This window comes from Glycine max, chromosome 19 (assembly GCF_000004515.6).
Source record: "Glycine max cultivar Williams 82 chromosome 19, Glycine_max_v4.0, whole genome shotgun sequence".
Classification (NCBI taxonomy): domain Eukaryota; kingdom Viridiplantae; phylum Streptophyta; class Magnoliopsida; order Fabales; family Fabaceae; genus Glycine; species Glycine max.
In genome coordinates this window covers 42,973,248-42,993,116 of record NC_038255.2, presented here as the reverse complement: position 1 = coordinate 42,993,116, position 19,869 = coordinate 42,973,248, and the positions used below count along the sequence as shown (strand labels likewise).

At 29.3% G+C, this 19,869-nt stretch overlaps 2 protein-coding genes across 4 annotated transcripts; both read right to left on the bottom strand.

Annotated features, from left to right (window-relative positions):
• Positions 1 to 3,468: 3,468 nt before the first annotated feature.
• On the bottom strand, positions 3,469 to 5,590 carry LOC100802214 (myb-related protein Myb4-like). Its single transcript, NM_001317603.1, has 3 exons — positions 5,458 to 5,590; positions 5,173 to 5,302; positions 3,469 to 4,308 (listed from the first exon to the last, which is right to left on the bottom strand). Exons 1-3 carry the CDS (start codon positions 5,588 to 5,590, stop codon positions 3,696 to 3,698), a joined length of 876 nt encoding a protein of 291 aa, NP_001304532.1. The 3' UTR covers positions 3,469 to 3,695.
• Positions 5,591 to 14,204: 8,614 nt separating this feature from the next.
• Positions 14,205 to 18,086, bottom strand: LOC100804154 (protein root UVB sensitive 2, chloroplastic). 3 transcript variants are annotated; one of them, XM_014772172.3, is made up of 10 exons: positions 17,956 to 18,086; positions 17,775 to 17,867; positions 17,321 to 17,409; positions 17,133 to 17,217; positions 16,859 to 16,918; positions 16,664 to 16,766; positions 16,470 to 16,567; positions 16,082 to 16,261; positions 14,872 to 14,994; positions 14,205 to 14,797 (listed from the first exon to the last, which is right to left on the bottom strand). In XM_014772172.3, the coding sequence occupies exons 1-10, from the start codon at positions 17,962 to 17,964 to the stop codon at positions 14,369 to 14,371; spliced, it is 1,269 nt and encodes a 422-aa protein (XP_014627658.1). In that variant the 5' UTR covers positions 17,965 to 18,086; the 3' UTR covers positions 14,205 to 14,368. The 3 variants fall into 3 exon arrangements, with proteins under 3 accessions (XP_014627658.1, XP_003554286.1, XP_014627659.1); XM_003554238.5 differs by having other exon boundaries at positions 16,673 to 16,766; XM_014772173.3 differs by having other exon boundaries at positions 17,321 to 17,405; positions 17,956 to 18,004.
• Between the last annotated feature and the right edge of the window lie 1,783 nt (positions 18,087 to 19,869).

The window sequence follows — 19,869 nt, the reverse complement described above, 5'->3', positions numbered from 1 at the left end:
TTTTCTTAAACTGTCCCATTATTATCTTTGTTTTTAAATTAATTTAAATAAAATAATTGTAGAAACTAATCAGGTTACTCAAAGAAAATAATGGTATAGATTTAATATTTCATTTTAAAGAAAGTTATTTCAAATATATTAAAGAAGTTATTGTCATTTGAGATATATTCTGCGACATTAATGTTATTTCTAACTAACTTTTATCGTGATAGTCTCTTTCTCTGTCCAATCTCTAACCAACTTTTATCAGTTTTGCTTTTCTTATTTTATCCTTTAATTAATAGATATATTGGAGGAAGGAATTACAATATTATTAAGGGATAAAAATGTCTACCTAAAAGTGGAGATTTATCAAAAAGATATCTCGTTCATATAATGATATAGATTACAATAAAATATTCATCTTAGATGATAATGCTATTAGGTGTTCTTCTTGTAGCATTTTTTCGAGAGAAAAAGAAGTTTAACCTTTTGTCTCTTTTAATTTTTATCTCTAATTGAAATTTAATATTTTTAAAAAATCCATAATTAATTAAAATAATATTGCACCATCATATGAAGTATTTAACATAAATTTAAAATATATTTTTTACACTTAACTTTTTTATACTTTTTTATGAATTTAATTATAATATAATTGTTCTTGTCGCAAATGGAACGAATATTTGCATCACTTCAACCCTTAAGTTTGACTCAGAGTTATTAATGATATGTTCTGAATATTTAAGAGTGAATCAATCCTCTTATCCGAGGTTCATTCCTTTTTATATTAATCTTGTTAGGTCTGGGTCTATCACATCTTAATTACTAGTTGTGTAATACTTCTAATTATAGTTAGGTACTTCTAACCAAGTGATTATTTTAAGTGGGTTCGGTAGTGATAACCACGACCAAATAATACTTGTCATTCGCATATGTTGAAGATCGAAATTTATTGTACAACATATATGAATATGTGGTCCAAGGGAACCTTCAATTTGTATGTGTCAAATGTCACCTTAGTCTGATCGAATACCTTATCTGATATAATAATCCGGCATAATAATGTTTATGTATTCAAAAGTATTTATTTATGATAAATTTTAGTTAAAAATTTGATCTATTCAGAAAAACAAGTTTAAAAACTCGATCTTAGTCAAAATGAAGTTGAGATCAAATATTCGGGTGCCCAAGAGTTTGAATTAATTGTCATGCTTACTCATTGGCTCATTGCAAGTACTTGGAGGCTCAACAGGTGTGTAGTTCAAGATTAATATTGAAACATCCTCTTAATAATAGAAAATAAAAAATTATATTTGAAAAGATATTTTAGTTAAGAATTTGTTGGATTATTCGATAAATAAGTTTTTAGAATAATTTATAACATTGCACTTTTTTTTAAGCAATAATAGTGTTTTTTTTTTTAATTTGAGTTTGGACGAATGTTATTGACTGATTATAATTTTAGAAACTTATTTAAAATTTCCTTTATTTCAATAACGAACATAATAGCGCTATATAGTTTCCGGATTAAAATAATAGTTTGGCCACATAAGAGCATTCGATCGGTATAAAAGTGAGACACTGCACACATGAGCAATTGATCTAATTGTTGTCATTTTTAATTCATTTATTTACATGTCTAACAACATTACTTTTTCCTTTACATACATAAGATAAGCCTATATCTGAGTTTTTTAGTCGGATAGATAGATAACTCCAAATCTTCCTAAGATACGATTATGAACTATGTTAAAAAAATGGTGGGCGGCGTGATTATAATTAGAGTTAATAAAAACGGATGAAAAATGAAGAGTTTTATTTTTTTTTATTACATGGAAACTACAATCTACAACTTCTGCGTAGGAAAAAGAGAAAAGGTGAGATAGTGCAAGTTTGGATATACTTATGCTAGTCAAGCGATTTAACTTAACCCAATAATGACGTGTAAATTATTATATATTTTTAATATTATTTTTTATTTTTGCAAACAAAAAAAAACTATACTGATGATAAATGATTAATAGATACTTATATATGTTATGTGACACAAATAAAAAAATAAAGAGATAAAAGAGAGGAGGAAAAGAATAAATAAATATAATATAGATATTAATAAAGAGGTATTAATGGGATATTTATAATGAAGAAATATCTATATATCCCTTATATATATATATATATATATATATATATATATGGATATGTCGATATCACATCGTCTCACTCGCACCTCAATGTTATAAAGTTTTTTATATTGTATACTTTAGGAAAATTGTATTATTTGGCATCAACATTAATTAAAAAAATTACAAAGCTTTCACGGGTTTTAATTTATAACATATAACTTCTTTATATTATTGTGTCTTCAATTATTTCATAACTATGATAATTATTTATAAGTAATTATATTAATGAAGTATAATTAATAATTATATTAATTACTTAATTACTTAACAAACTGTTTTAGCAAATATAATAATACATTAAATATAATGGAAAAGGATACCGTCAATGTTTCCCCAGTATACCATTTTAATTAGATAATTATAAAACTTTTATCTTACAAAAACAAAACTCTCTCAACACATTAGTAAGGAAACAAAAGTAAATATGTTTAATGAAAATTAAAATACATTAGTATAGATATATGTAAAAAAAAAAATGAAATGTTTATATGTATCTATGTTATATCAATAATAAAGAAAATACTCACATTTGATTACACAATTCATTAGACAATTTTATTCTTTAATCACTTATTAAACTTGCATTATTCTCTTTTAAACCATGTTAATTACGCTACTACTTTTATATTATCATCAGTTTCTTTGTTCACAACCACTATTATTTTTTATTTAATCTCTAAACATTTTTCTCTTCTCTTCTTCTCTTCGGTTACTCTGTTATTATTTTTTTAAGAAAAAATAGTGAGGCGCAAAGTGTCTATCTTCCCCCTAATAACTAATTGAAAACATAGAGTAAAAGGTTTTCTTCAGTTTGATTTATTTTGAACATTTTTTTATTTTTTTGCATAAAAAAATACTTCAAATTATTAGATACAATAAAAACAAATAGAAATCTTTTTAAAAGGGGTCAAAAAATGTTTTTTTTAACTATAATACTTTTTAGCATCATTTATTTATTTTTACTGAAAATTATGATATATTTTTTCGTGTGCTCAAATACAATAACATAAAAATAAAATAATTGATCTAAACAAATATTTGAGTGAAACTGAATTCCCAAATTAATCAATGATGTCAGATTCAAGTTTATTAATCACAATAACTTATATAAGTTAGTTAAAAATAACTTGTAAACTTTTCAAAAAATCTTATTAAACACCCTCATAAATTATAATATATAATTACGTTAAATATATAGAAAAAGAATCTTACCACTCATAATAACTTTTGTCCGTTTAAGTAGGATTGTCTTGAACAAAAAAATATAGGTGTCTTTAATTAAAAATCAACTATTCTATATAAAGGAACATAGTATTATTATTTCAACACTCATGAGGATTATGGAACAATGTTTTGCTACAAATGACGCTTTTGGTAAAAACATAATGACGTCCAGTAACAATCATCAATGTACACGATTTATTAATTTCTAACAAGGGAATTAATTCAAGTCCAAACAACAGAAGAACAACGACATGTTGAATGAAGGACTTGGTCTCTATTTAAGAACAACAACAATAGCTAACATCACAATTCCAGTAACTGGGTAAATTCCTCAGCTCTCGAGTAAACATTGCACCAAAAATCCATGCCATCGTCGCACGTACTCGACGAACAATCTATAAGGACCCCTTCTTCTGTCACTAGAGGAGACATTGGTTGAAACTGATCATAGTCAAGGGTCGGAAATCCGCTTGTCACGCCGGAATTATCAGATGACAAAACTTCCGACCAGAAATCCTCGTCCAATGCAAGATTATTCTCTGGGGTGTCAATATCATAATCATTAACATTTAAGGACATATCATGATTATTATTAATAATATTAACGTTACTATTGTTGTCACTGGTGGTGAGGGAGGAGGACATGTCGCTAGAACAATGAGGAGGAGATAGTGGCATCATCATGTCCTCAGAGTTCGATCCATGAATATTAACGGGGTCTTGTTGTTCTAGTTTGGCGTCTTGGTTGGATTTGGAGGCGTCCGCATCCAACTTTGGTGGTTGTTTTTTGCTTCGTTTTTTAGTGTGATGGCTTTGTTGGTAATTTTGTGGCAGCCTCTTCTTCAAGTGGGTGTGCCACACGTTTTTTATCTCGTTGTCTGTTCTCCCTGACAACCTTGCCGCAATAGCCGACCATCTGCACAAGGTTATCACAAGATTAGTGGACAAGATCGATAATGATGGAGGAAATATTCATTAAATTAAATAAATTAATAAAGGATACATTAATCAGTATCTTTAGAATATTATGTAAGAAATTAAGAAAGAAAAATATTTATTGTGTAGAATGTTCTTTCTCTTGATAAAAATATTTCTATTTAAATTTTTTTAATCAATACCTTCAGTACCCCTGGGTTAACATTTTTCATTAATAAAATAGGGTATAGCTTGCTGCTCCAAGTCACCATAATAATACAGTAGTAATAATGTCATGGGATATTGAATGATGATGTGCTTAAATATATTATGTTAAGAAAGCACGTGAAATGTTGCAGCAAAAGAGAGAATCTTTGCAGAGCGACATATATCCCACTGATTATGATTTTGCTTCCCTTAAAAACTAAGAAAAAACCAAAGTGCTCATGGGCCCAAACAATGAAACAATTATCTGAAAAAAAGAGCAGTAACTAAACTATTCCCTTTCTTTAAAATAGTAGTAATAATAAAAGAAAACACGAGGCTGCCGATAAATTAAGATTTTGATATGAATTTGTATACTACCAAGAGTAGAAGTTTATGAAGCCATATGCATCTGCTCCTCCATCAGCTTCATGGAACAGAATAGAAAAGGACCCAACATATAGAAATTAATGAAGATATTCCGGGAATCTTTGTTTCACTGTTTGAGCCTGAGTACTATTGGTTTTTCAAATTTCAACCTCTTGGTTTTCGGTGAAAGGATTAATTTCTTTCATTAAGTTGAAGTTAACTTGGATTAAATTATCTATACTAATGTGAAATGCTATGCCAGCTAGGGAAAATATATAATTAGTTTAATTACCTGTTTCCCAACATTTCATGCAAACTGATTATAGTGTCCTCTTCTTCTCTGGTAAAGTTGCCCCGTTTGATGTCCGGTCTCAGATAATTTATCCACCGGAGTCTACAACTCTTTCCACACCTTAATAGCCCTGTTGATCAAAAAGAGATATATAGAAACTTTGGTTAACTATATTCATGAAACGTACCACAATTGAATTCCTATGTTATTTTCTTCAAATAACTTGTTTCAGGCATTTGATCAATAAGAATATTGGGTTAATTAATTATATTCCTTCACACGTACCAGCTAGTTTGGGCAGTGCACGCCAATTAGCATGGCCATAAGTGTTGATGTAATTGATGAGAATTTGATCTTCTTCTGGAGTCCATGGCCCTCTCTTCAACCCCATTTTCTCACAGCATGGAGCTCTCCCCATTGTGATAACTATATTCCTTCAGCTTCTAAAGCCAAAAACTCTCTGTTGTTTTGGATGTTGAAAGCTTGCACTGCTAGCTCTCTCTTGTTTATATATATACACCAAAGTTGATTCAAATCTCACACGAGGGATAGTTGTTCTTTTATATTAGCACGAATGGGGAACTGAGTTGTACATAACAGTACAAAACTCCAAAGTCCAAATTATATGAATAATAATAAATAATGTTATTGGGTCCATCATTGTTTTCTTCTTTCTAAAATGTCGCTCTCCTCGTCGACCTGTGTGTAGGTGTGCGTCTCTTTCACACGATTATTATTTAGTCAAATAAAAACGTGGGGGGTTTGCCTAATATATTTGGCTGTACAACAGTATGACATTAATTAAAATGCTTTTACTTAGAAATTTGAAGCTTCTCGCCGTTGATCATTTGTACTCCTACTTTGTCTGACTGTCCTTTAGTCCTAAAAGTATTTCAGTATTCAACGTGGTAAGTAGCTACATAAACCTTATTCAAAAGAAGAAGAAAATAAAGATTACAGCCGCATCAGTTACATGGTTGAGAACATCACTATATTTTTTATTAGCTAGATCTATTGTCTAGTTCTGAACAAATATTCGTGAGAACATCTGTATTGTGTGCTGTTCTCCAAAAAATTCAATTAATCTTATATATATTTGGGGCCGGGTAGCAATTGTATATTCATATATTTTTTCTTCTCAAAATTGACTGGCTCAAAACATTGATATTTATAATATCTTATTGTAATCGACTCTTCAAATTCGAATATGAATGTGTGGTTTAAAATATATGTCACAAGAGATTTTTGCATCGCATCTTGGAACTGACATATATAACTGTCGACATATTTTTCCTTTTGATTAGCAAAAAGAAAATTTATAAAAGTGTGAATTGCGACTTGGATTACCTCCATGAAAGTGTGCCATGCTATGACATTCGTAATGCATTATTCCCTGCAACAACAAACCTCTTTCCCTAGAGCATAACTAGCATAGAATGCCTCAACTAGAATTCAAAGTATATATCACAATCAAGACTTGCACATTCATTGTGAACACCACTAAAATAGTTACAGGACTGGTTATTTATTTTTTACCTTTTAGAATAAAGTACATTTTGCTTTTTTTTTATAAATAAATTTTTTATTAATGACCAACTAAGGTGTGCTGAAATTGGTGGAATTCAAACCTCCTGATACAAAAAAATGGGGCCCTGCCTGCAAATCAAAAAAATTAACAAAGAAAGTGAAGCATTATGGAACCAAATCCACCTAAATCACCTGCAGCAAAAACATGTTAGTACATCCTACAATATCCTTTCTACTAAAGTTCATTATTATGCTAGTGTAATAAGCACACATGAAAGTCATTATATATTAGAACTCAGATTTGGATAGGGAATTAGAATTAATGTCTGTTCCCATATATGTGTGTAAAAGCCAAAAATACCTATCTCCCGAACTTATCCACACCAATTACTTGAATGTTCATTATCCTCTACGTGAAAATATCTAAGTATCTATATTTGGACTCACTACTTACACTATATTGTTAATGATGAATATGTTAGGCGACTAATTATTAATTAATGATGCCTTTAATATGATTAGGAAAATTCAAGAACGATCTTGCAATGATACTGTGACACAGTTATGAAAATGAAGATGTTAGACGATAATTGTAAAGAATTAGGGTTTTCAATTTTAACATCAGAAGAAAAATAAGTGGTTAAAATAAAATTTTTAAATTTTGTTGAGTGTGTTTTTTTAAACTTAAAAAATTAATTTCAAAAATAGTTTTTATAAAAAGTAATTTTTTATTTGTTTAAACTTATTTATTAAAATAAACGTTTATCTTAATAAAAAAATTAGTAGATTTGTTTAAATTATTTCAGTTTTATGCTTATTTAAGAAACAGATTCTATCTAGTTATTATTTAAAAAAAACACTTATTTTAAAAAAATTCAAATTAAAAAAAAAACTAACCGAAAATTTACTTTTAAAAAAAGACAGAAAATTATTTATTTTAAATAAAAATAATTTAAAAAAACATATGTGAAAATATATTAAAAATGCATGACAATTGTGTGGATCTCATGTCATATGTATGTAATGCTTTTTTTTGTCTTAATTTTATAATTTTTAATAAATATTAACCAATTAAATTAGAAAAAATATGTTTAAAGAGTGTATTAGAAAGTATTATATATCTTAACTTCTTATCAATTCTTAATAAAACATTCATGTCTATATTCATTTATGTACACATTTAAAACATAAAACTTATGCATGTTATTAAATGATTTTCTTTATTACATAAATGCATGTTGTAAAAGGAGAGCACTTGGTAGAAGTGTTTGTGGGACTAGTTTATCATTTGCTTTCATCTTATTCCAAATTTTAATAATGTCATATTTGACACGATTAAAGATGATAATACATGAAACATTTTTTTTTTGGTATATTTTATGTATGAAAACATTTAAAAATGACTTTTTTTTTCTTGCCTCCTCCCACCGAATTTGTCACCGCCCTCCATGCCTTAACATACTAAGTACTCATTTTGAAACTGGAGAAAAAATTAGTTTATTAATTTTTTTAACAAATTTTACATTACTAACATGTTGATCTTTAGCAATATTTTTATATTTTCATGAAATTTTATCAAATATTTTTTATCAAATATTTTGTATAGATGTTAAAAGTTTTAGTAACAAGAGTTATATATAACATATATTTGATAAAATGTAACAAAAATATTAGTAATATTTATTTATATTTAATGATATTTTTTAAATGTTTTTAACAAAAATGTTAGTAAGTGTTAAAAAAATTTGTTAAAGTGATATATATATATATACATATATATATATTAGTGGTGGAAGGAAAAAATAGACTTGCATTGGGTTGACCAAGATCTTGGCCAATGATGACAAGGGTCATAGTGAATAGTGTTCAGAAAGAAACTCGATCTACAGGCACGTGTGCAGTGTGAAACTATATGTTGTCGGCAACTGCATATTCTTTTTTTCTATGCTTGCATATATGGTTGCCGGGGAAATGTTTCGTCTTAACCTCGCCATAATTGAAAACCACGAGTTCAAAAAAGAGCCACGAGACAAGACAAAGAGTTCAACTGTTGACATATATATATAGTTCAGTTGACAAATGAAAATCATAATCGTATTCATCCAAGATATACATACAAGTCACCTTCATATCATATACATATTGCAGTTTGCATCCAAACGCGTGAGTACTTCTGACCTATTTAGCTTCTTGAAGAGACGTGGACAATACTAAGTTCATTGTTTGGGCCGCCAGAAACCTTTTTTTTTTTTTACTTAAGAAATAACTATTTATTTTTTTGAAAACTTATGAAATAAAATATAATTATTTTTTTATATAAAAAGGTAGTTAAACACGAATTAATTAAGAATATATGATCCAAAGTTTATATCATTTAGGATTAATTACTAGATCTCGACGTGCTCCCAATTTGCCAATCAACTATATGGTTTAAGGTCAAGGCCCAACGTAACCAACCTTGATTCAGTTACCAGCTGTAAAACCAAAGTTAGAAGCTATTTGTTCCATCCTTTAACCTAACCGGATCACCAGGCATAACAATTAATAGAGCTATGGGAAATAAGCAAGGATGGATCACTAACTATATTGTTTAACAATTCTAATTAAAACTTAATATTTTCTGGTTTTGAATTACTAATTAAAACTACCAATTTTTCTGTTGGTAAGTGTCATTATTTTTAAGCAAAGAGCATAAGAACTGAACTGTCCATTATGCATTTTTGCCTTTTTTTATTTCAATCCTAACTTTTCGCATCTTAATTTTTACACTCACCTTATATTTGTCTCTATTTTTTCTTTCCTTTTATATTTACTCGTTATATTTATTATTTTTTCTACTTACTTTTCTTTTCCTTTAAATTAAGCCTGTTTTTTTATCATCTTCGCTCCTCTATCCCACAGGGTGATGACAGGGATCTATGATCAAGTACTTTGTAAAATAAAGAAAATAACAATTTAAAATAAATTAAATTTATTTCATAAATTAAAATTAGTTTAAATATAAAAAAATTATATAAATTTTATCTTTTAGTTTCTCTAAATTTTTGTTTTATTTTATGCATAAAGTAATTTTAATTTATAAGAAAAGCTTAAATATCCTTTTTATCTTCTTATTTTTTTCTCTTATAATTATATTCTTAGAATACATAAACATGATAAAATGGACTAGATTCAGTAACAAGCCTGGCTTTTAATGAATAAAAAAGAGAGAGAAATGAATAAAAAAAAAAAAACACAAGCCTGGCTTTTAGAGATTCAAAAATAAAGCTACCACCAAACCACGAAGCATGTGACGTGAGATTGTTTTAATTTAACAAATTTTTATGATTCAAATATTAAATATGTAATCATGTTAAATATTTTTAAAAAATTATCACCTATACTTATCCTATCCTACTAAAAAAAAATCAAGAAATAAAGCTAAATGGAGATTAAGAGCACAGGAGGCAAATCCTAACATTTTCTCTTTCCACTTCATTTGATGATAGTCTGGCGTATTATGATTTAGTACTTTTCAAACGAAAAGCTGCACAAGCACTTGACCATTTGTTTGAAAATTAGGGTCAGCGTTGTAGTGCGTTTTGCTTTGATAAGGTAGATGATTATTAGTCTTTGTTGTAGATTTTGAAAAACCTCTCTCTGTACAAATGTGAAAAAAAAGAAAGAAAAAAAGAAGCTTAAGCAGCTCCTCATTTTATCATAATGAATCGGATTAAGACTTTCCTCAGCCAACTATACCTAAACATACAGCTTACTTATCACGCCGCGTTTAGTATAGCAATATAGCATCATGGCTAATTGATACATTTCGACAATTATATATGTTTCTTGATAATTAGGGACATTTTTGTTGGGACTTAGGATATATCTAAGATTAAAAAAATTGCGACGGCAGTCATTGATTGGAAGATCAGATTATGAAGTTGTTAAACTTTTCTATTTTGAAATTTTTCTAACATAGAGTAAATATATATTACTGTTGGAAGTAGAAGACAAATTACTCAAGCGGGGTATGCTAGTGGGTTATCAGACGGAGTAAAAAGGAGTCAAAAAAAGAGGCTTGTGCTAGCTAGCTACTTGTGTCAATCAAATCGGTAACCCAATTATTTCTTTAAAATGAATGAATGAATGAGTGAAGTAGGAGAAACTGGTCAAAACTAATAGACTTTGGGCAACCAAATTAAGTAGACAAACCTTTCAATTTGGAACCTACAGTTTTATCCAATTCCGCAATTCTCTTTCGCCTTGAAGTTTGAACTCAATCTTCTCAATTTCCGACCACACAAAATTTATAATAATAACCTTAAATATTATGTTCATAATATTTTTTAATTAATTGATAATGCCAAATTTTTAACACTAATAATAAATAAAAATTAAGATTTAAGTAGAAAATCAGAAGTACTAGTAATAGGAATAAAAATAGGTCATATTAGGTTAACCTTGTTAGACCTAGAGTTGACCTTAATTAAAAGTATATGATGAGTATAATCTATTTACTTATTAAAAGTTTTTTAAAAAAATTTGTTACGACAGTAAATGAAAATTTGGTTTGATTTACAAATATGTTTAAAAACTTACTTTATGATAATTTAATATTAAAATATAGGTCAAAATATGTATTTTAGGTTTTACTAAAGTTAAATATAACTTGTTTATACCATATAAATATATTTTTAAGGTCTAATATAACATTGACCATAACTTATTTAAAAATATATTTTTGTAATAAGACTCTTAAATGAAACATAAATCTATCTTTCAATAAATTGACTTTTATGTAAATCATTTCAAAAGAAAAAATAAATGTAAGATTTAATAATAATAATAATAATAATAATAATAATAATAGTTTCTTTAAATAGGTTGAGCTATTAGGCCTGAAAGGTTTTTTAAGTGACTTAGGGTCTAACATTTTTAATTAAATAAAAGTTCTAGCTTCATTTATTTTCTAAAAAAAAGTCTAGTTTGATTCTAATGTAAAATAAATTAGACGTTTATTGATTGACCTATTTCTATCCCCCTACTAATAATGATGGACTAAGGTTTCTTAGCAACAAAGCCAAGGATTCAAATCCTCACTCTTGTGTCGAAAGAAAACCTAATTGAGAGGAGACAATCTACATTTGAGTATCTTCAAATCTTCCAAAGGATATTAGTTGAATGAACAAAAATACTCCTTGCAATCCAAGACATCACGGTTATATAACACATGACATGAGAAACATGACCTCGAACACCTTGTTTTGCAAGCTTCTCCCACACTTTGATTAGCCTCATGAAAGACGTTTATTTTTTTAATCAGCCAAACAAACAACTTTTATTGAAAACATAAGGTACCAGGAGTACCGAAAATATCAAAAGCAACTATTGAGTAAGTCGTAAAATATATTTCGACCACAAAAAATCCAAGTGAGCCACCATATATATAGTTTTCACGTAGCTCTGCTGGTATACGTTTTATTTTGCAACTCAATAGTATGACCGCATCACCTACTGCATAATATCTAGCCGTACCAGTTGAAAGGAATTTTAGTTCCTTTAATTTTCTTTCCAAATGTAAGTGTTCATAAAAAGGAGATTTGGTGGTAAAAAAAAAAGAAACTTTTTCTTTGTCTTTTCAATTATGGTCTAAAAAAGAAAACTGAAAAATTTAACCTTTAAGTTTTTAATTAACACCATCACTGGTTTATATATATATATATATATATATATATATATATATATTGATTTTTACCACTATTTTTTCAATTTTCCTTTCCATATATAGAACCAAATTTAAAATTGTATGCATGTCATACATGATGTCACCCATCAATTAGGTGAAAAATGGCACAACACTTTGAACATAATAATTGACCCTGATTTCGTGATCTCCATGAATAGTATGATCCAATGGTTTCAATATGCATAACAAGTCGAACCCCACTACCTTAACATTCGACAAGTAAAATAAACATGTATACCTAATTACTCTACGAGGGGGAGGAAAAAACTGTCACGGACAAATTTTTTTTGAACCTGACTTTTGACTGTTTTGATTAAGTGAGCTTTTAACTTGACTTCTAAGCCAAGTACGAATTTTGATATTTCTAATTTTCTTCAACTAACAATCATGCTATATATGATGTTTGAAAAACCTTTTTCCTAGCTAGTTAAATGTGCATAGACCAAATTTCGATTCAGTAAAACCCCACATGCCTCATATATTTTATACAAAAGCTCCAAAAAAGTGGATTGAATGTCTTTAAAGTTTAAATTAGCAAAATTTAATATAGATTTAACACATAAAGCTGTAATTATTTAATGCAGCAAAATTTAGACCACTAGGCAGTTGGCACCTTAAGAAGAAACTTGTAATAAGTTAAATTAAAAAAAAAAAAGTGAATAATATTAGGTAAACGATCGATCTTACTTTTGTGCATTATCTCAATGATCATTTGTTGTCTCCATTCTTTAGGTCCCGGTGCTTAATGTAGAGTTTGAATGTCAGCAAAATCTTAACTAGTCTACAAACTTTTTGGGCATGGTCCATCTTTTTAGTTCTTTTTTATATCTAGCGTTACTTACATTTACTATCACGTGAATTTGATTTCTCACGTGTCACTACTTCTTAGTTTGACCCCAAAGTGAGCATCTCCTATCCTTAATTATGCTAAGTTTATACTATAGGGGCCTGATTAAGCCTAATTAACATTTGAGAATATATTAGTCGGTGCAAGCTAGAGAACAACAAGCAAGGGATATGTCAATAACAAATGTTTAGATGTGTCAAATATTTTGAAATGTCAAGCTGGCAGAGACGGTGGGGAATTGAGGATCTCCGATCGATTAGTGAACACATAAGTTATAAATGAACCGAAATGACTTTCTCAAAGGCCATAGATGTGGTTGGTAAAAGTAAAATTAGCATATAAATTAGATGAAAATTGAAATATTAATTGAAGGTCAAAAGCAAAAAGCCAAAAAAGTTTATAAAGTAACTAATCAAATTAAAAATATTTAATAAAATTAAATGTTAAGCTAGTTAATAAATATAAAATAACATAAAAGACATATTTAATTATTTAGTCATAAGTTAAAATTTAGTAAATATATATTAACAAATAATTATCACTTTTATATTAAATTTATTTTAAAAAACTATCTTAAAAATTAGGACAATATTTTTTTTAATCTTATTTTCATTTACAAGTATGTCTATTAAACGAAATGAGATAATATAGATGAAACTGTTAAGAGTTTTTATGGTTTTATATTATAACAAAGTGATTTTTGACAAAAGTGTCAAAGTGTTAAGAGTTTTAAATATAAGATAGAAGAATTCTAATTAGATAGTTAGATAAAAAACGAAAAAAAAAAAAAAAAAAAAAAGCATGCTTTTAATCTTTATGCTTTCAGTGAGACATAGTCAAAGTTTATATTTTTTCATATCCATGAATTTAATCATCAAACTTTTAAAAAAGAAATTGAATTTAGTTCATTCACTACAAGAATTCATCGTGTTTTTGGAAGGTATGTCTACCATTAGTTTTTGAAAAATAATAGGTAAAATACACAATTAAGCACAGGTAATGTGAACCATTGGATTTACTCCACCCATAGCTCATAAAAAATTCTCAGAGAATGGATAAAACCTATTTAAAGCAACATTAAATTTATACAAGCACTAGAATGAAAAACGGCTCCCAGTTCCATCCAAAAACCGATCAGTGTGCCACCCTTTGTTCTGTAATTCCCTTAAGAATACAGGAAAGACACCATTCATTTTCTCATAAGCCTCATGCAGGACACTAGTAGCACTGAGCTCATGAGAGGAACTCTCAGTTCGTGCAGCATATGCAGCAACTAGCCACCCTCTCAGTGCATCTTCACCACTAGCATCTTGTTCCAATACCATGTCAATGCATTTATTCCCAAAATTTAAGAGAAATTTCTCCTCGGGGAACACTTGTTTTAATTCAAGAAGCCTGGAAGGCTTAATGACCTTGTGCACATTCTTCCCCACTCTTACGTTTCCAGTGTCTTCTTTGACTTGCACATTGAACAGCAGATTATCTCGATATCTCAAATCAGCAGGGCTCGATACAATTCCTGCCTGCATTGGAATTCAACAGTCATACAGAATTTCATTTTTTATTTTTTCAAATAATGAACGGAATCAAACCAGACCTTGAGAAAATCAGCCACAACCATTGCAGTTCTTCGTGGATTCAACGTATTGATAGGAGTTGCTCTCATTTCTTCAGACACACTGTATAAATGTATAATTGAAAGGAGAGGACCCGCAACCAACTGACCAAAAATGTTTCATAATCCATCAGTTGGAATCATCAATACAAATATATTTATCATTAAGATATGCAACATGATCAATTATATCAATAAGGTAAACAACGTAAAAAAAAATACTTGCTTCCTAGTTCCTTTCACATTATGAGTACATCTAAACAATATATATATACAACCAATGATTGAAAGGAGAGAGAACCCACAACCAACTGACCAAAAAAGTTTCATAATCATCTGTTGGGAATAATCAATAAAATGGATACTTATCTCCAGAAAGTGCTTCCTTTCATATTTTCTGTAATTTTTCTGATTGCAAACAAAGAACACATTCGACCTATAATGATTACATCAACATTTGATTTATATTCTTGCAAATCCACCATTTTTGGTTTAAGTTGCGAGTGTTAAATTTTCAGTTAACAAAACTTTAACAACAGTTACTACTATTTATTCTACATATTACCCAAAGCAATTTAACAATATTCAATCTACTCCCTTAAAGTTACTGTTTATTTTACACATTATCCCTCAGGAAAAAGAAAAACTTTTGAGCTAACATAAGTTAAACAAAGTCGAAAGTGATTTAATGATAAACAAAATTGTTGATGAGAGTTATTTGAAAAAAGTTAAGCTACAAGGGTTAAAGCATAATTTATCTTAATAATTACAGAGCCCAAGAATTAAATCAATTAATAAACTGAGTTCTACAAACTTGTTTTGTTAAGATTACAGTAAGACTTAGCCTCAAGCTGAAAATATAATCATGAAGCACAGATTGAGATCTTTTGAAAGGTCATCAACAGTCCAATCATGGAAGATCTCTCCTAAAAGTGCATTTTCTCCCCTGTTCTTACCCATTCTACTGAATAAACATACTTTCTTTTCTGGGGGAAGTGAAATGGCATGTAACATGGAAACCAACTTCAAAAGTTTTCACATAATGTAAATTCTTTCAAATCTCAAGCATTTCAGTAACAACCACATCCAAGAGCATTACATATATTGTTAGCACAAACTAATTGTATGAGTCAGAACCCGAAAATTTCATTGAACACTAAAGCCCAGGAACAAACAAATAAAACCTCTATACCTTTCCCTGTATTGATGCACAAATGGTAGATGCTAATTGAATTCCTACTCCAATTCCAACAACATTAAAGAGAGTTGAAAAAGCCTCTCCTTTAGCAAATAGGTCGCTGAGATTTCCTTCTTTAGCAAATGAAGAATATATAGGCAACCTTGTTGCTCTTGCTGCAACAACAGCCATCCCCTGTTAACCCAAAATAACAGAAAGAGAAGTTATTAGTCTAAAATAAATTATAGTTTTACTGGAAATCTAGTATAGGATGCTAAGGAGTAAAGACACCAAACATGACAAACATAGGGTTGAATGAACTATAAGAACTGAATCAACTTTATATTGCACACATATACCAAAATGTGAAATTATTTTTAAAAAAATCAATAAAAATATAAACCTTTGCAAAATTTCCTAAGCCTGCCATTTCAAGAAAAAGATGCGGGCATAATGGAGAAAGCACTTCCAAGCCAATGCCTATATCATAGAGCACATCAGCTGCAACAAATGTAAAGCTATGTGCAGTCAGGCAACTTGAGAACTTAGCAGAAAAGAGCTAATATAACAAGAAGAGAAGGCGGTGAAGAAAAGCACCAGCCCAACCTAGTAGTCTCCAACGTTTAGGTTCAGAATCCATTCTAGCACCCCAATTGCTACATATTAGCTTCCCTACATGTTGCATTCCATCCTTTAAAATCTGGATGTAAGCAGGACAAACAAGTTATACATTAAACAGATGTCACTATTACTGGTTTGAGAAATTGTCATTCGAAATTTGTTTGAAATTACCCAACTAACAGCAGTTGCTTGCGCAGGAGTGGGCCGCAACCCTGCAGCGAATAGCAAGGACTGCAGAAGAATAAGCATAGAGACCAAGGACACCCACTTAATTATTTCATAAAAAAGATTACATAATTGCAATTAACAAAATATAATCAAGTATGAATAAAGAGTATTTTATATCTCAGTTGTCAAGAAAGCGAGTTTAATTTTCCAATGTCAAAGACAATAATTTTTTCTGGTTACATCCTTTACTGAGTTTTTCATGTTACCAGAAGAAGACCTGAGTTGATAGCACCGATAGTGCTGCACTGGTAACATGTTGCAAAGCTCGAAACTGCGTGTATCTAAGATAGCCTTCATTCACACTGAAAGAAAAACATGGAAAATGTAAGTCAATGAACAAGCTTCTCTAGTTTCTACACCAATACACCATAAACTATAACATATTTTCAGGAAGAAAAAAAAAACCTGTACGGATATCCTGAGGGGAAAAATTTATTCATGAAAGATCCAGCCATCCTTTGGTATAGGGGCCTGGAATCATCAACAATCACTACCTACAGAGAAACCAAAAACACTTATTCGGGTAAAAAAAAAAAAAGAAAGGCAAACAAACACTTTGAATGAAAAACACAATCTATTTCAGAACATTACACAAAAGTTGCTTCATTATAAAAACATAAGATACCACAAATTTGAGTTTTAAGAGCTGAAGAGCTGACACAATAGGAAGAAATCAACAGCATTTGCACTTGTGTTAACATCAAATTATAAACTTTAACATCTGAAGTGAATTGAGGTTGAACAAATTCCAAATGCACAAGTTCAGCTAATCAATGACACAGTTATGAGGGTTTAGGCCACAACATGTTTGTTACATACGGAGAGTAAAAAAAAAAAAAGACATTTTTGAGTGACATACGGAGAGTCGACCATCGGGTTCAAACTGGTGTTGGCAACAGACAGAGTCAGAGGTTTCGAACCACAACACGGGGGCTTCACCTTCTTTCTTCCCCTGTGCTTATCAAAAATCAAATCCAAGGCACACTAATAAACCAAAAAGGAAAAAGAAAAAGAGAGATGATGGGTACAGAACAGAGCACCATATCCATGGAGAATTAAGGAATCCACTGTGTCTCGCCGGCTACCCCAAAAGCCTCCCAAACCTGCTGTTACAGCGCTTAAAATTGTATTGCCTTTTTTTATTGTTTCTACTCTCAATTAGTTAATGGTGAATAAATAGATAATAATAATAATAATTTTCATAGAATACCGATTATAGTTCTTGATTGGTGAATAGTAGTATAATATTTTTTTTTTCACTGATATAATGATATTATTACATGGATTAAATTCAATTATTAATTTTTCCTTTCACTTTCATTATTAACTAGAATTTTTATTTTTGCAAAATGAAAATTATTAGTAAAAAATATTTTTGAATATATACAATTTATAATATACAAATATTTTTAAAAATAATTGTATTTTAATTTTATAATAAATGATTTAAATTGTAGTATTGAATATGAGATTTTTATTATTTAAAACAAAAAAATCATATTTTTAAAATAAGGAAGAACTTAAGAAAAATGTTTAATTTTTTATTTTTATTTTTAAACTCAATATTTTGTATAAATATGACCTTCTACTATTATCCCTTGTTAAAAAAAAAAATACTTTCTACGATTATTCTTCACTAACCAGCCATAGCTCTCTCTTTCTCTGACAAGTTTTTTTTTCTCACTCCTCCAAGAACATCAAGAAACCTAGGTCTAAGGATCTTCCACCTTATACATTTTCCTCCATACTTTCTCACGTAATGATCCCGTCTCTAACCTCCTATTTTCCCTTTTTCTTTTGTAAAAATATGGAAGTGACGGGAGCTACTTTCGGTGCAGTTGATTGTTTTTTTTTTTTAAGCTTCAACCTTTTTCGTTCTTCTTTCGTCCTCTGAACCTTTAAAAACTTTAGGATCTTCAAGGTAAGGGAGCTTACCTTGTTTTACTTTCTCTTTCTGCATGCATCACAAAGAATGTCATATTTATACACAATATTTGAAAGTCCGTAAGATAGGATGTATCACAATTTCTTCAAGGCCATTTGCAATCTTTGTTGTCATGGTAACCCACTACCTAGATATGTCTATCCTTGACAAAATCACTCATCCATTTCCATATAGCAATTAACAGCTTTCCCCAATGGTGGATAATATGGATTGTGTGAGTTTCTCTCTTCTACAACTTGGTATCATGTTAAAGGATATGTTGTGCTTATCATGATATATTCATGTTGTTATATTAAGTATTTAATGTGAATATTATAATGATGATACAATATGTGTTATATCCTTAGTATTTGTTTACTAGTAAATCATGTTGTCTTAAAGTATGTGAATTGTTTAATTTGGAGTAATATGGATTAAAAGGTTATATATTTTAATCTTGACTGTTATCGTTAATGTATGTTCGGTTTAATGTGAAAATGTCTAATATTAAGATTGCATATTATACTTTAGTTGTGTATAATTCTCTTCTCAAGAACATTCACCAGAGGATCATACCACCTAAAGAACTCGCAACATTTTCTTTTGTTACCTATGGACATAAAAACAAAACAAAAAAATTGAAATCTCATATTAATGTTACACATGAAGCTTACAAACCTCCATGGTTATCTACCTTGAATTGTTCATAGCCATAAAACTATTCTTTGATTATTATTTTTCTTGTCTAAGAGGTCACTAAATGAGCATCCATGTTACAGTGACACATAATGTGATGTCTTCACGCTCAAGAGTTAGAGAATGTTGCACTTGTTTCGCTCCCATCTCATCCATTGATCTAGAACCTACATCATATGTCACGAACGATTTTTGAAAAAGGTTTGGGATAAATGAGTTTAAATTTACACAAAGTTACCTGACAATTCCAGCTTCTTTTTGCCTTTTTACACAGGTTTGGGATAAATGAGTTTAAATTTACAAAAAGTTACCTGACAATTTCAGCTTCTTTTTG

Coding starts and splice junctions, on each gene's coding strand:
- LOC100804154 (XM_014772172.3), bottom strand. Junction 17,410..17,774: donor AACCCGATGGTCGACTCTCC/GTATGTCACTCA, acceptor GTTTCTCTGTAG/GTAGTGATTGTTGATGATTC. Junction 14,798..14,871: donor TTGTGGCTGATTTTCTCAAG/GTCTGGTTTGAT, acceptor ATTCCAATGCAG/GCAGGAATTGTATCGAGCCC.
- LOC100802214 (NM_001317603.1), bottom strand. CDS start 5,590: ATGGGGAGAGCTCCATGCTGTGAGAAAATGGGGTTGAAGAGAGGGCCA. Junction 5,303..5,457: donor TGCACTGCCCAAACTAGCTG/GTACGTGTGAAG, acceptor TTTGATCAACAG/GGCTATTAAGGTGTGGAAAG. Junction 4,309..5,172: donor CATGAAATGTTGGGAAACAG/GTAATTAAACTA, acceptor AACCTTGTGCAG/ATGGTCGGCTATTGCGGCAA.